General features: G+C 47.9%; 1 protein-coding gene across 22 annotated transcripts in view; it reads left to right on the top strand.

Moving 5' to 3' along the window:
- GATAD2A (GATA zinc finger domain containing 2A) overlaps positions 1-12,864 on the top strand; it is a 79,374-nt gene that overhangs the window by 43,018 nt on the left and 23,492 nt on the right. For 14 of the 22 annotated variants that reach the window (XR_014559717.1, XR_014559718.1, XR_014559719.1 and 11 more), the window contains exons 3-4: positions 5,413-5,558; positions 8,076-8,353. Coding sequence is in view for 19 of the 22 variants with exons in the window: in XM_083720427.1 (XP_083576553.1) it covers positions 5,526-5,558; positions 8,076-8,353 (311 nt within the window). In the remaining 3 variants the exon portion in view is untranslated. The remainder of the gene's footprint in view (positions 1-5,412; positions 5,559-8,075; positions 8,354-12,864) is intronic. The other 8 variants (XM_083720445.1, XM_083720436.1, XM_083720437.1 and 5 more) reach the window with 1 other exon arrangement.

Raw genomic sequence — 12,864 nt, 5'->3', positions numbered from 1 at the left:
GAGAAGGGGTGTGGTCTGGAAAAAGAGAGTCCTCAGGGCTGGACAGTGGGTCGCATTTGCCCCCAAGCCCCCCCCCCATTTCTGCTATAGAGGCAGTTAACTGTGCATCACTAGCATAGGAGCTCACTCCTAGGGGCTGAGGTCCCTTCGAGTCCCCACAATAAAATATTTGAGGGCCTAAGGCCCCCCAAAGTTGATGGGCATTTCCAATTCAAATGGTGTGTGTGCACCGCCTCTTGTGATCAATTATGGGGTGGGGGGCTTACCTGCCCCCTACAAACAATCTGGGGTATGTGGTGGCACGGTTAGGAACGGGCAGTAACTCATCTGATATAGCCAGGAAAACCTTGGAGACTGTTTAAGGGGCAGCCTTTAGTTAGGAGCACAACCAGTTCTTGCAATTCTCTGCCATGGGAAACAGCGAAGGAGGCAAATTGGTGGCAGCGAGGAATTCAAACAGCCCCTGAGTTTTGGAGTTTAAGATCAGTTGCCAGGGAGGGCTGGCGGTGCTCATCTCCTATTTGCAGGGTTCCCCCGTGGCATCTCTGGCTGGGCGCTAAGGGAATCCGGACACTGCTTGATGCGACAGACCTATATTCCTGCGTTGGAAAATCTGTGTGTGAGAGAGCAAGAGGCAGGAATAGGAAGTCCACCCTGTATCGTTTGAGGTGTGCTCAGCCTCGTTTCCTGTGCATTCCCTCCCTCTCTTTCTCCCTCTGGCAAACAAGGCCACTTGAGTCCGGCTGTTGCAGTGAAATTGCCATGATCCTTAAGTGACCCAGGTAGGGCTGGACCCGTAAAATGCAGGTGGCTGGTCCTTGGTGTGTGTGTGTGTGTGTGTGTGTGTAGGGTGTGTAGGGAAGCCTCTCTGCTTGCTCCCAGATACTCTCTTCTCCTCCTGACTTTGAGCAAGGAGGACCTAACCCCATAGCATAGCTGTCAACTTTTCCCTTTTCTTGCGAGGAATCCTATTTGGAATAAGGGAATTTAAAAAAGGGAAACGTTGGCAGCTATGCCCCATAGGTATGTAAGGGGGCAAGTCCTTTCCTACCAGCTGCCGAAAGTCAACAGGTGGAAACTTGAGGTGAAACTCGAGTTCCTTGGCATGGTAGTAATGGCTAACGCTACACTTGTTGGACTTGACACCTGCAATGGGACTCCCTGTAAGAAAAAGCAGCATCAAACACTACCTCCTTCTCCCCGTATCCACTGCCTGGCTTCTGCGTTGTGGTCATATATGAGTGTGACCAAGATGAGGACCCAGCTGCAGACCCTTTTTTTTAGTAGTTGAAGTTCCTGGTCAAGAAGACCTCCGCTCCTTGCACTGCGTCCCCTTCAGAGATCCTGAAGTTGTGTGCGCATGCAATGCATATTCCATCCACAGAGGGCAGGAGCTCCGTGGCCCTCCAGGCGCTGCTGTACTACAACTCCCATTGCCACACACACGTGTAACATGCATGCACACACACACTCTATCAAACAATTGGTGGGGGGCTACTGAGATCTGAGAGGCCAGCAATAGCTGGAGGGACACAGAAGTTTCCCTGTTCCTGACACTGGGAGGTACTGTGTCCCCTTTGCCGCCCCCCCACATCCCCTCCCCAGTATTAAACTTACAGCCTACCAACATGTTTCGGAATCTTACCACACTGCCCTGTGCCTTTTAAATTAAATAACTTCTAGTTAGCTTTAATCCTGAATAACCAAACAAAATGTTTAAAAAAACCCAAAACTTATGCACCCCCAACTTTTATTTATGTATTTTGCAGGCATGGTAGGGTTCCTTAAAGCACCCACTGTCCTTTCTTTCCCCCATTTCTCTACACTCCCCCCCCCCCGAAAAAGGCGGGGGTTGGTTGTTGGTTTTTTTTTTTTTGGTATTTTGGTTGTGTCCTCATGCTGCTTTCAACTCAGCCTGGCTCCTGTGACTGACAAGCGATGGGGATGTGTGGCACAGGAAGGGTTAAGGTCTGCCATTTTGTTATGTAACACCCTTAATGGACATATCAGTGAATGGCATGAAGATGGCAGGGCTTAACCCTTCGTGTGCTGCAGCTCAAAGCTCGACTCTTTAGAGTCCCCCCCCCCCTTTGTTTTGTTTTTAAAGCTTTGACTCCAAATACACACACCTTTTAAAAAGAATCCCAAAATGCAACTTGATTTCTCTCTCTTCAGACATAGCATATATATATATGCATGCGCATACATATCAGGTTAATGAAATAGAACTTGCCTTTTAAAATAAGTGTCAGTCTTTATTCAACTTGAGTCCTACTGTAAGTAGGTTGGTTGAAATCAATGGACCTACAGTTAGGCTGCAATCCTTAAACCTTACTTACCTGGGAGTAAGCCCCAGCAAATTTAATAGGACTTACTTCAGAGTAGACCTGACTGGATTGCACTGTCCTGCCCAACATTATTTTCAAGGAGCTACTCTGAGTAGAACTGAAGACAGCTACATTCCAGAATATGAGCTGTAATATCTGATATTTTTCTTTTTCCAAATAATTCTAGGAATGTAGGGGAAATGGTTTTTTGTTTTTTTTTTTTAAGGGACCTGTTTCACAAAGGAGAGAAACTTTTATTTTCTGCTTTTCTTTAAGACTAAAACATATATAACATTATTATTATTATTATTATTATTATTATTATTATTATTACAAGCAGGAATACTACTTTGTTTACTTGGGGAGAGCAGGGGCCTGCCTTTAAAAAAAAATAATACATATTTTAGTATGTCCACAGGTACAATCTCATGCTTTAGCTGAGATTCCTGCATTGCATGGGGTTGGACTAGATGACCCATGGGTCCCTTCCAATTGTACGATTCTGATTCAACAGAACAAATAAGGAAAGGGTGGGTTTATAAAGGATCAAGGGAGGAAGAGTGTAATAAAAAAGGTCCAGGCGGAAGAAACTTTTGTTTCACTTGACATTGAAAAGCTTGTAAATGAAAGTTGGAGCAAGCTATTTGCACTCGTACTGAGTGCTCACCACATAAAAAGAGCCCTGCAGCCGCAGGATCAGGCCATTTAGCCCAGCATCCAGTCCTGAGCATGGCCAGGCAAATGCCGCCCACAAGCACAACTGGAATCCAGACTGCAGAGTTTCCCAAACTTAGGTCTCCGGCTGTTTACTGGTGGGTTTTTTTGTTTTTGTTTTACTACAATTACCATCATCCCTGGCCACTGGTCCTGCTAGCTAAGGATGATGGGAGTTGTAGTCCAGAAACAGCTGGAGAAGAATTAAGTTTGGGGAAGCCCTGATCTAGAGGCATTTACCACCTCTGACCGTGCTGGCCGAACAGCATCCATCCTGACTGGCAGCCGTGGAATCGCCCTGTTCTCTTCACCTTCCTTACACACCAATGTTTTGCCTTGGTTGTCTAGTGGGGATTGTTTTTCCGCCTCTCCAGCATTCTGCTCTCTCTGGAGACCCATTTCTTTAAGATGTAGGCTTTGATTTGCATTAGTGCTGGAGGCAACAGCCCTGCTTCTTGTCCAGAGAGGCTGCCGTTCTGCGAGTGGCTTTCTGTTTTTCATTGGCTTGTTCGGTTTATCCTCCCTGCACCCCTACTTTCCTCCAGAAGGAGCTCAGAGAGGTCTGTGCATGTGGCCCTCCCTTGCAAGGTGGTTGTTGCCACTGCATTGCTATTTTTCCCAAAAGCAAGCATAGTTTCTATACATGGACTCTCACTTACCCCTCTGCATGCATCCAGGCAAGCGAGAGGCGCGATCAGGATTCCAGGGCAATTCTCAGTTGGTTAAGAGACTGTGACTCTCAGGGTTGTGGGTTCGAAACCCATATTAGGCAAAAGCTTCCCGCGTTGCAGGGGTTGGACTAGATGGCCCTTGTGGTCCCTTCCAACTATGACTCCAACCAGACAAAAACACTCAAGAGGAAGAGTGCCTTGCCCCCACCCCAGACAGGCTTCAACATCCCTGTCCCTGCTGTAGACAACGGCCCTGCAAGGTAGGCCTAGCCACAAAGCCAGTTGCACCTGTCATAACCCTAACCCACCATTTCCTCTCGAAGGAGCCCAGGGCAGCAGAGAGATGGGCAATCCAAAATTAAATAATAATAATAATAATAATAATAATAATAATAATAATAATAATAATAATAATTTATTATTTGTACCCCGCCCATCTGGCTGGGTCTCCCCAGCCACTCTGGGCGGCTTCCAACAAAGATGAAAGATACACTAAAATGTCACATATTAAAAACTTCCCTGAACAGGGCTGCCTTCAGATGTCTTCTGAATGTCAGGTAGATGTTTATCGCTTTGACATCTGGTGGGAGGGTGTTCCACAGGGTGGGAGCCACCACCGAGAAGGCCCTCTGCCTGGTTCCCTGTAACTTGGCTTCTCGCAGTGAGGGAACCGCCAGAAGGCCCTCGGAGCTGGACCTCAGTGTCCGGGCAGAACGATGGGGGAGGAGACGCTCCTTCAGATATACTGGACCGAGGCCGTTTAGGGCTTTAAAGGTCAGCACCAACACTTGGAATTGTGCTCGGAAACGTACTGAAACATTTAAAGCTGAAACATTTTTAAAGCAACTGCAATTAAAAACATCTCAGAGCTGTTACAGCATTCTTCTATCCAGTGGTCTTAGGGCTGCCCGCAACAGTCTTCTTCGGCCACCACCAAATGCTTGGGTAAACAAGGAACGTGTTCCGATAATAAGCATGCCGCCTCCTGTGTAGACCTGGCCATATGGTGAGGGCGATGCCCTTTCCCAAAGCTCTTCCCTCAATATCCCTGCATCAGAGGTGGAAATATGAACTTTGGAAGCAGCCGGACTACTTGTCCCTCTAGCTCTGCATTGCCTACACTGGCTGGCAGCAGCGGCTCTGCAGGCAGTTAGAAATTAGCAGGCACATTTGCAAGTGGTGCAGGTCCAATTGCGACCACACAGAGACCTCTGGGTGCCAGTTTGGCAACTGGGGTCCCTTAGAGAGAAGGATCTGAAATTTTTTCCTTGAAGCTTGAATTTATTTTATTCTGGATTGTTTGATTTGATGTTTTAATGTGTTGCAAACTGCCCCTTTCCTAATACGTTTGTTTGCACGCAGAGTTAGCTGGTTGCCCAAAACTCACAGGATCAAGAAAGATTTCTTTTTTCTTCCCCGGACAGCAGGTAGAACTCGCTCTGGAGGCTGTAGTGGCAGCTATGTATGGAAATGTCTGTATATACCCGATTTCTTTTTCTCTGAGCACCGGTTGCTGGCTGAGCTGCTGGGTATCGTTGCTGCTGCTTGCGTATTTCTGTTTGGGGGCCTCTGTGAGGGCAGGATGCTCAATGGGACTCCCCTCTGGTCTAGCCAGCTGCAGGGCTCTCCTTACCTTCATAAACTGAAATTTACCCTTTGCTTTTTCTTTTCTTTCCTTTCCCTTATAACCTTCCCAGCAGTGGCGAAAGAAAGCGGTATTACTCTCCCGCAAGCTCCTTTTCCCCTCGCCTCTCTTCCGAGCAGGAGGTGAATTTATGTCAATATGTGATAGGATTCTGTCACGAGGCACCCCATGCTGGAAAAGACACTGCCTGAATTATACCAGGTTTGTCTCCATTTCTTTAAAGGAAGGCGGTTGGGGGTATTTTTTAAAAAAATATGTTTCTAGGGCTGCAAACAAACAAACCCCGACTTCCTGTCTTCCAGGTGATAGAAGGGCCTGCCCCCCATTATTGTGACAGACAGGAAAAGGGGTGGCGGGTGTTAAGCAAGTGGCGAGTGGACAATTGCAGAGAGGCAACTAGGCTGAAACTGACAAAGGTTGTGAGGTTTTCTTCTTCCTTTAGTTTGCAGGCTGGACTAACCACTAAATCATAGAATTGCAGAGTTGGAAGGCTCCTTGGCCATTGAAAGGAGTCTCTGCCCAGGACTTTTGCGGCTTCCCTACCCCTAGGAAGGAGCACTTCAAGCGTAGCTGTAGGTCCAGTTCTCCTTCCTCCTAAAGTCCTGCTGGGATCCGGTTGTGCAAGGTGTTTACTCACACACAAACACAACTTTGTTCATAGCGCATTTTGGGCTTCTGTTTTGCATCTTTGTGCTGTCCACCGCCCTGGCAGGGCGTTGTGCCAATTTAACAAACAAACAACACACCGGCAGCTCTCTAAGGGTGCAAAATTCTGCAGACAAATTGTGAGCTTTGAGAATGGGGAGCACTTGCAACCCCCCCCCCCCAATGTTGGGCTCCGACTGCCATCACTCCTAACCATTGGCTATGCTGCCTGCAGGGAGGGGGGAGTCCCTACACCATCTGCGGAGGGGGGTGGGCAAGCCCCTTGATCTGAGGAGCCAGTTCCTAGGGGCCAAGGTCCCTTGGGCCCCCACCCTAGAATATTTGAGGGGGCCGCCCCTCTCCAAAGTTGATGGGCATTGCCATTCAAATGGTGTCCATGCACCGCAGCATGTGATTGATCCTGTGGGGTGGGGCTTACCTGCCCCCCCCCTCAATATTTTATTCAGGTTGGCACCCCTGGCAGCCGGTGGCAGAGGGCTGGGCGCCAGTGAATCCTGGCTCTCCCCCAAATTGACAAAGCAGCTTCCTAGACCTCGTGGTTTGCTAAATGCGCTGCTGCTTCGGCTCTGTGAAGTCTGGAAGGGTTTTCCGTTGCAGGGACAGACCACCTGCCGCAAATGCATTTATTTTCCTGCCTCCACCTTGTTTTTTTACGGAGGGGGAAGTTTCTTCCTCCTGTGCAATGCATCCTGGGAAGCCTTTCCTCCTCCCCCCCCCCCACCTTCCTGGTTTGGAGAAAAGTTGCTTTTTCTTTGCCAACTCCCCGCTGGGTGATTCTCCTGGGGGCTGGGCTCATGGTGTTCATTGCACACCCCCTAGTCCTTGACTTTGCACCCCCCTTTTTTCTATATCTGTCTTTTACGGGCACCCCGTCTCACCCCGCTTCTCCAAAATGGCTTTCTCAAGCCCGGCCGGCTGACCACCACCTGCGCTGCCCCTTTAAGAGCACGCTGCCGTGGGGTGGTCTCCCCCACCCCCTTCCCCTTATTCCCTGGGACTCTGTGTTCTGGAATGCCCATCTGCAGCCCCCCAGCCCCACCCCACCCACAAGCAGATGGAGGGACGGTGGTGGCCGCAGCCGCTCTCCTTGCGCTCTCTCTGCTGCGAGGGGTTAATAACACATAGCCTTGTTGTCTGGAACCAGTTCAGACCGGTTTTCTGGAAAGTGCTTTGTCTCTCCCACTGAATCCTGGGAAAGGGTCATGTGTGGACCCAGTGATGTCATGGGATCACAAACTGACTCAGCTCTTTGCTCCCTGCCCTTCCCCACCCCTGCAACGCCAGCCCCCAAATCAGAAGAGGTTTGGTGTGTGTGTGTGTGTGTGTGTGTCTGCCTCTCTTGCAGGTACAGTTGGAGAGGGAACACACGCCCCCCCCCCAGGGTGGGGGCAAAATGCAACCCTCCACCCCACCACCACTTTTTAAAAAACTTTTTTTTAAAGCCCCCCAAATCTCTCCCAACTACTTCCACTAGTTCTGAGCACTTCCTGTGCAAAACCGGTGGGGAGGGAGGGGTGCAGAGAATGGCCCCCCCACAGCCCTTCTCCTTTAAGACATTCTCTCTGGTGGCTTTTAGGGCCGGTGGCGGAATAAAGCCTGTAATCTCTTTAGCAGTAAAAGGCATGTTCTCTGTACCTTAAAAAAATAAAATGCAGGGCCTTTTCCAAACCCCAGGATGTGCCAGGAGGGAGAAGCAGGTGTTCAGGATAACGGGCAGGTTTTTAAAGGGGAGGGGGAGGCAAGCAAAAAAAATTGTGCGTAGGGAGTCTCCATATCTTCTTGCAGTGAACTTGCCCCTGATTTTCAAAAACCCATTTTGACTTTGCATTTTTCCATTTCCCCATGAATTGCGTTGTGAGTTCTGCTTGAAACAGAGCTGAGCGCCCACTTTTGCACTCCCTAAGCAGCTAGAGCAAACTGCTGCTTTTTTATTACTATTATAAAAAAACAACAACACATTGTGATACTCTGATCTGTGTTGCCTGGATGAATTTACCTTCTTCCTCTTCCCTCCCCTTTTCCTTTCCTTGTGTTACTTCCCCACTCCATCAGAGTACCATAATGACAGAAGAAGCTTGCCGGACGCGAAGTCAGAAGCGCGCCCTCGAGCGGGAGATCACCCAGAACGACGTGGACTGCAAGAAGATGAAGATGGACAAGGGGCTCCTGGGAGCCCCCGAGGCCAACGCGGAAGGGGGAGACCTCAAGGTGAAGAGTGAACCCACATCTGGGAGAGTCCAGGGACTGTTAAAAGGAGGGGAGATGAAAGCCACGATCAAAGTGGAGGTGCAGACGGGAGACGAGCCGGTGGACATGAGCACCTCGAAAAGGTAGGTGGCCTGTAGATGTCGAGGAGAGAAAGAACTACACATCTTGTGGAAGACATCTGGAGGCAGCCCTGTATCAGGGCGTTTTTAATATTTAACGTTTTATTGTGTTTTTATATGTGCTGGAAGCAACCCAGGGTATATGGATAGTATATTATTATTATTATTATTATTACTACTACTACTACTACTACTACTACTACTACTACTACAGTCATACCTCAGGTTACAGATGCTTCAGGTTGTGTTTTTTTTAGGTATGGACCGGCTGAAACCCGGAAGTACCGGAATGGGTTACTTCCGGGTTTTGGTGGTCGCACATGCGCAGAAGTGCCGAATCGCAACCTGTGCGTGTGCAAACGTGCCGCTGCAGGTTGCAAACGCTGCGGGTTGCGAACGTGCATTCCGCACAGATCATGTTCGCAACCTGAGCGCGTCCACTGTATTATTATTATTATACCACCCTTGGGTGTCCCAACAGCACCTGGGAGGATGCACATTTTCTTCATCTCTGATCCAAGAAGAGCCATTCCCCTTTCTCAGAAAAGAATTCCTCTTCGGAAGAGAGGCATTCCTCCCATGAGATCTGCAGGGCCACTGGTGCTTTCCCTGTCCCTGATCAAAGAAGAGGCATTTTTCTTTTCTCAGGGCGAATTGCTCTTCTGAAGAGAGGCATTCTCCAGGTATAGCTGGGAGAGACTCCTGCCTGAAGCCCTCGAGATCCACTGCCAGTTAAAGTGGGCAGTTCTGAACTCGTGGATCCAAGGGTCTGACTCTGTATAACCCCTGGGGGGGGGGATGCAGGTCTTTTGAGGTCCTGGTCTGAATGAAGGCCCTCCTCCATCTCTTGCATGCAGAATGAATGTGACTTCTTAGGTCAGGAAAACACCAAGATGCCTCCAGGGGACCTCCTTCCATAGTAGGGATGGGGAGCCTCTTTGGCCCTCCAGGTGTTTGACTCCCCATCACCCTTGGCCATTGGAGGGGAGAGCTGCTCTTGCGCTCCGGTCCTACCTGAGGTTTTCCAAAGGCACCTGGTTGGCCCCTGCGAGAACAGGCTAGATGACCTGATCCAGCAGGCTCTTCTTCAGGCAGAGGCTACAGTTCCCATCATCCCTGACCACTGGTTCTGTTAGCTAGGGATGATGGGAGTTGTAGTCCCAAAACATCTGGAGGGCCGAGTTTGCCTCTGCCTGCTCTTCTTATGTTCTTAAAGCAGACTAGGGGGAGAATCTTGGGCCCAGTCTTAGGTGAAAAGCCAGTTGTTCCTTATTTTGGGTTTGCAGTTTTTCTTGAGTGGCATGGTGTCCTCTTTGTAAGTTTTGGCTAAGGGAGCTGGGCATGTTTAGCCTGGAGAAGAGGAGGTTAAGGGGTGATATGATAGCCATGTTCAAATATATAAAAGGATGTCACATAGAGGAGGGAGAAAGGTTGTTTTCTGCTGCTCCAGAGAAGCGGACACGGAGCAATGGATCCAAACTACAAGAAAAAAGATTCCACCAAAACATTAGGAAGAACTTCCTGACAGTAAGAGCTGTTTGACAGTGGAATTTGCTGCCAAGGAGTGTGGTGGAGTCTCCTTCTTTGGAGGTCTTTAAGCAGAGGCTTGACAACCACATGTCAGGAGTGCTCTGATGGTGTTTCCTGCTTGGCAGGGGGTTGGACTCGATGGCCCTTGGGGTCTCTTCCAACTCTAGGATTCTAGGATTCTAAGTGCATGCCTTCATTTGGCCAAAAGACACACACACAGCGGCCATCTCTAAAAAGTGTTTTCCAAGGCTGGTGATGAGCAAGCAGCATTCTGGGGAGGCCATTTGCAGGCTCCGCTTTCCCTGCTCTTTTAAACTCTTAACCCTGGAGCCATTTATTCTGTGGGCACAATTGGTGGAAATGTGAGAAGGTCCGCATTTTAATTTTAATATCGACTGCCCCGTCCTGCCCAGGTGTCTCTTCGCCCTTCTTGGAAAACTACCTGACGCCTGGTAGCGTTTAAGGCTGTGCTGAATTTTAAAAGATTTATTTGGGATTGATAACACGGATCCTTGATCTACTGGCTCTTCCGGGAGGACAGGTTATGCTGATGAGCTGTGTGTGTGTCGTTTGTTTGTGTGTGTGTGTGTGTTCGTTTGTTCTCCACACCCCACCCTGCAGGCACTATTCACCACACAATTTCAAACTCTGCAAAGATGTTCTTCTGAGGTATTTTATTTTATTTGAGGAGGAGGGTGGGAGAGATGGCATTTATTTCTGCTCTTTTTACTTCCTGTTGGGGAGAAACTTCTTGGATTCCAAAGAGACTTCTTTCATCCCCAAGATAAGTTACTGCAGGCACACACCCACATGACTCTTCCTGTGGGTCCAGACCTGGGAGGGACATTCAAATCTGCTGAGTATCCAGAACAATAGAGACTGGAACCTTGCTACCTTTTTAGAGGAGAAGGCCTCGTGCAGGGCTCTTTTCTATATTGCACAATGTTAGCTGTGTCCATCAGTTTTGGTTCCTCTGCTCAGAATGTCCCATGTCCAGTCCCTGCCATCTCCAGGTAGGCGAGGTTCTCACCTGGGCAGCTTCCACCAGTAATTGGTAGGAGACAATACTTGCCATTCTTTGTTCTTTCATACTGAGCTAGATGGCCTAGTGGTCTGACTCTGTATCCTGTCTGGTTTCAGATTCCAGATCAGTGTTTCCCAAACTTGGGTCTCCTGCTGTTCTTGGACTACGAGTCCCATCATCCCTAGCTAGCAGGGCCAGTGGTCAAGGATGATGGGCATTGTAGTCCAACAACAGCTGGAGACCCAAGTTTGGGAAACACTGTTCTAGAACCATGAGGGCTAGAATCTTCTTCTTGTCTTTTAAAGGCAGGAGCCTGAACTCTGTGCTAGAGCACCTGCTTTGTACCCAGAACATCCCAGGTTCTAATCCTGATTTATATCCAGGTGGAGGCTGAGGAAGACACACACACACACACACACACACACACACACACCTAAAACTTTGGACGGTTGTTGCCAAGTGAACAATGCAGGGGAAGGAAGGCTGAGCTGAATAAAGCCAGGGTTCTGTGCAGGGCAACTTTCCAACAGCATGAAGGAGAAGCAGCATGGATGGATGGATAGATAGATGATAGATAGATAGATAGATAGATAGATAGATAGATAGATAGATAGATGATAGATAGATAAAAATTATTTGCATTGTATTGAGTTTATCATCCACTGCTTAGGGGCTGTTGTAATAAGTGGTACATAAATGGTTGAAAATGAATAATGATGATAATGATAATATTAAAAATAGAAATACCCACATGAACAATAAATGCTGCAGTAAAAGAAGAAAGAAGAAAAAGCTGCCTGGACAGCTATTGCAGGGGGTTGGACTAGATGACCCACAGGGGTCCCTTCCAATGCAACCATTCTATTATCCTTCATCCTTCCCCCAACCCCCTGAAAAAGGACTTTAATATTTGGGGGGAATAAGTTCCACTGGACCTGATGGAGGCTTGCTCCCAAGTAAGCGTATGTGGTATGTTGACGTTTGAACAAGGGAGGAGGCCCTACCTAAAAAGCGTTGTGGGCAGATAGAAGTGTGTGGTTTTGTGCACAGTTTTTCTTTGCAGTGTCTTCCTAGATTTGCATACATTTCCCACCATTGCACCCAAAGTGGGATACCCTGATATTTTCATTTTCAGCTGCTGTTGTTGTTTGCATTGTTTTGAGTTTATTATATGCTTCTGCGTAGAGGCTGCTGCAGTTGAGTGATATATAAATTGTTGAAAATAGTAATAACTCAGTTGGTTAGAGCGCAGTGCTGATAATGCCAAGGTTGCAGGTTTGATCCCCGGACAGCTACATATTCCTGCGTGATCCTCAGAGTCTCTTCTAACTTTATACTGTCATACCTCTTGTTGTGTTTGCTTCACATTGCGGCTTTTCAGGTTGCGAACATGGCAAACCCTGAAGTGTATACTTCCGGGTTTCACCGTGCCCGCTCCCTGCGCAGAAGTGTTCTGCATGCTTCGCACATGTGCAGAAGCGCTCTATCCCGCTCTGCGCTTGCGCAGAAGCACCGCTCTAGTTGTGGACTTTTCAGGGTGCGAACGGCACCCCAGAATGGATCGTGTCCGCAACTAGAGGTACCACTGTAATTCTAATAGTTATTTGCATTGTTTTGAGTTTATTATCCACTGCTTAGGGGCTGTTGTAATTGAATGGTACATAAACTGTTGAAAATAAATCATTGTAGGACCTTTTGGTATATAAAATTGTTGATGATGATGATGGTGATCATAATAGATATTTGCATTGTTTTGAATTTATTATACTGTATGCTGCTTGGTGGCTGTTGTTAAGAAGCGGCATATAAATAATTGAAAATAAATAATGATAATATTAAAAATAGAAATACCCACATGAACAATAAATGCTGCAGTAAAAAAGAAAAAAAAATGTGAATCAATACAGAAAACAAATTCAGTAATGTGGGTTATAGCAAGAGAGCAGAGCTATTGAAACGA

The sequence above is a fragment of the Podarcis gaigeae genome (assembly GCF_964106915.1).
Source record: "Podarcis gaigeae genome assembly, chromosome: 18".
In the NCBI taxonomy this organism is placed as follows: domain Eukaryota; kingdom Metazoa; phylum Chordata; class Lepidosauria; order Squamata; family Lacertidae; genus Podarcis; species Podarcis gaigeae.
Note: the sequence above shows the minus strand (reverse complement) of the source record. Positions and strands in the feature narration are given on the sequence as shown.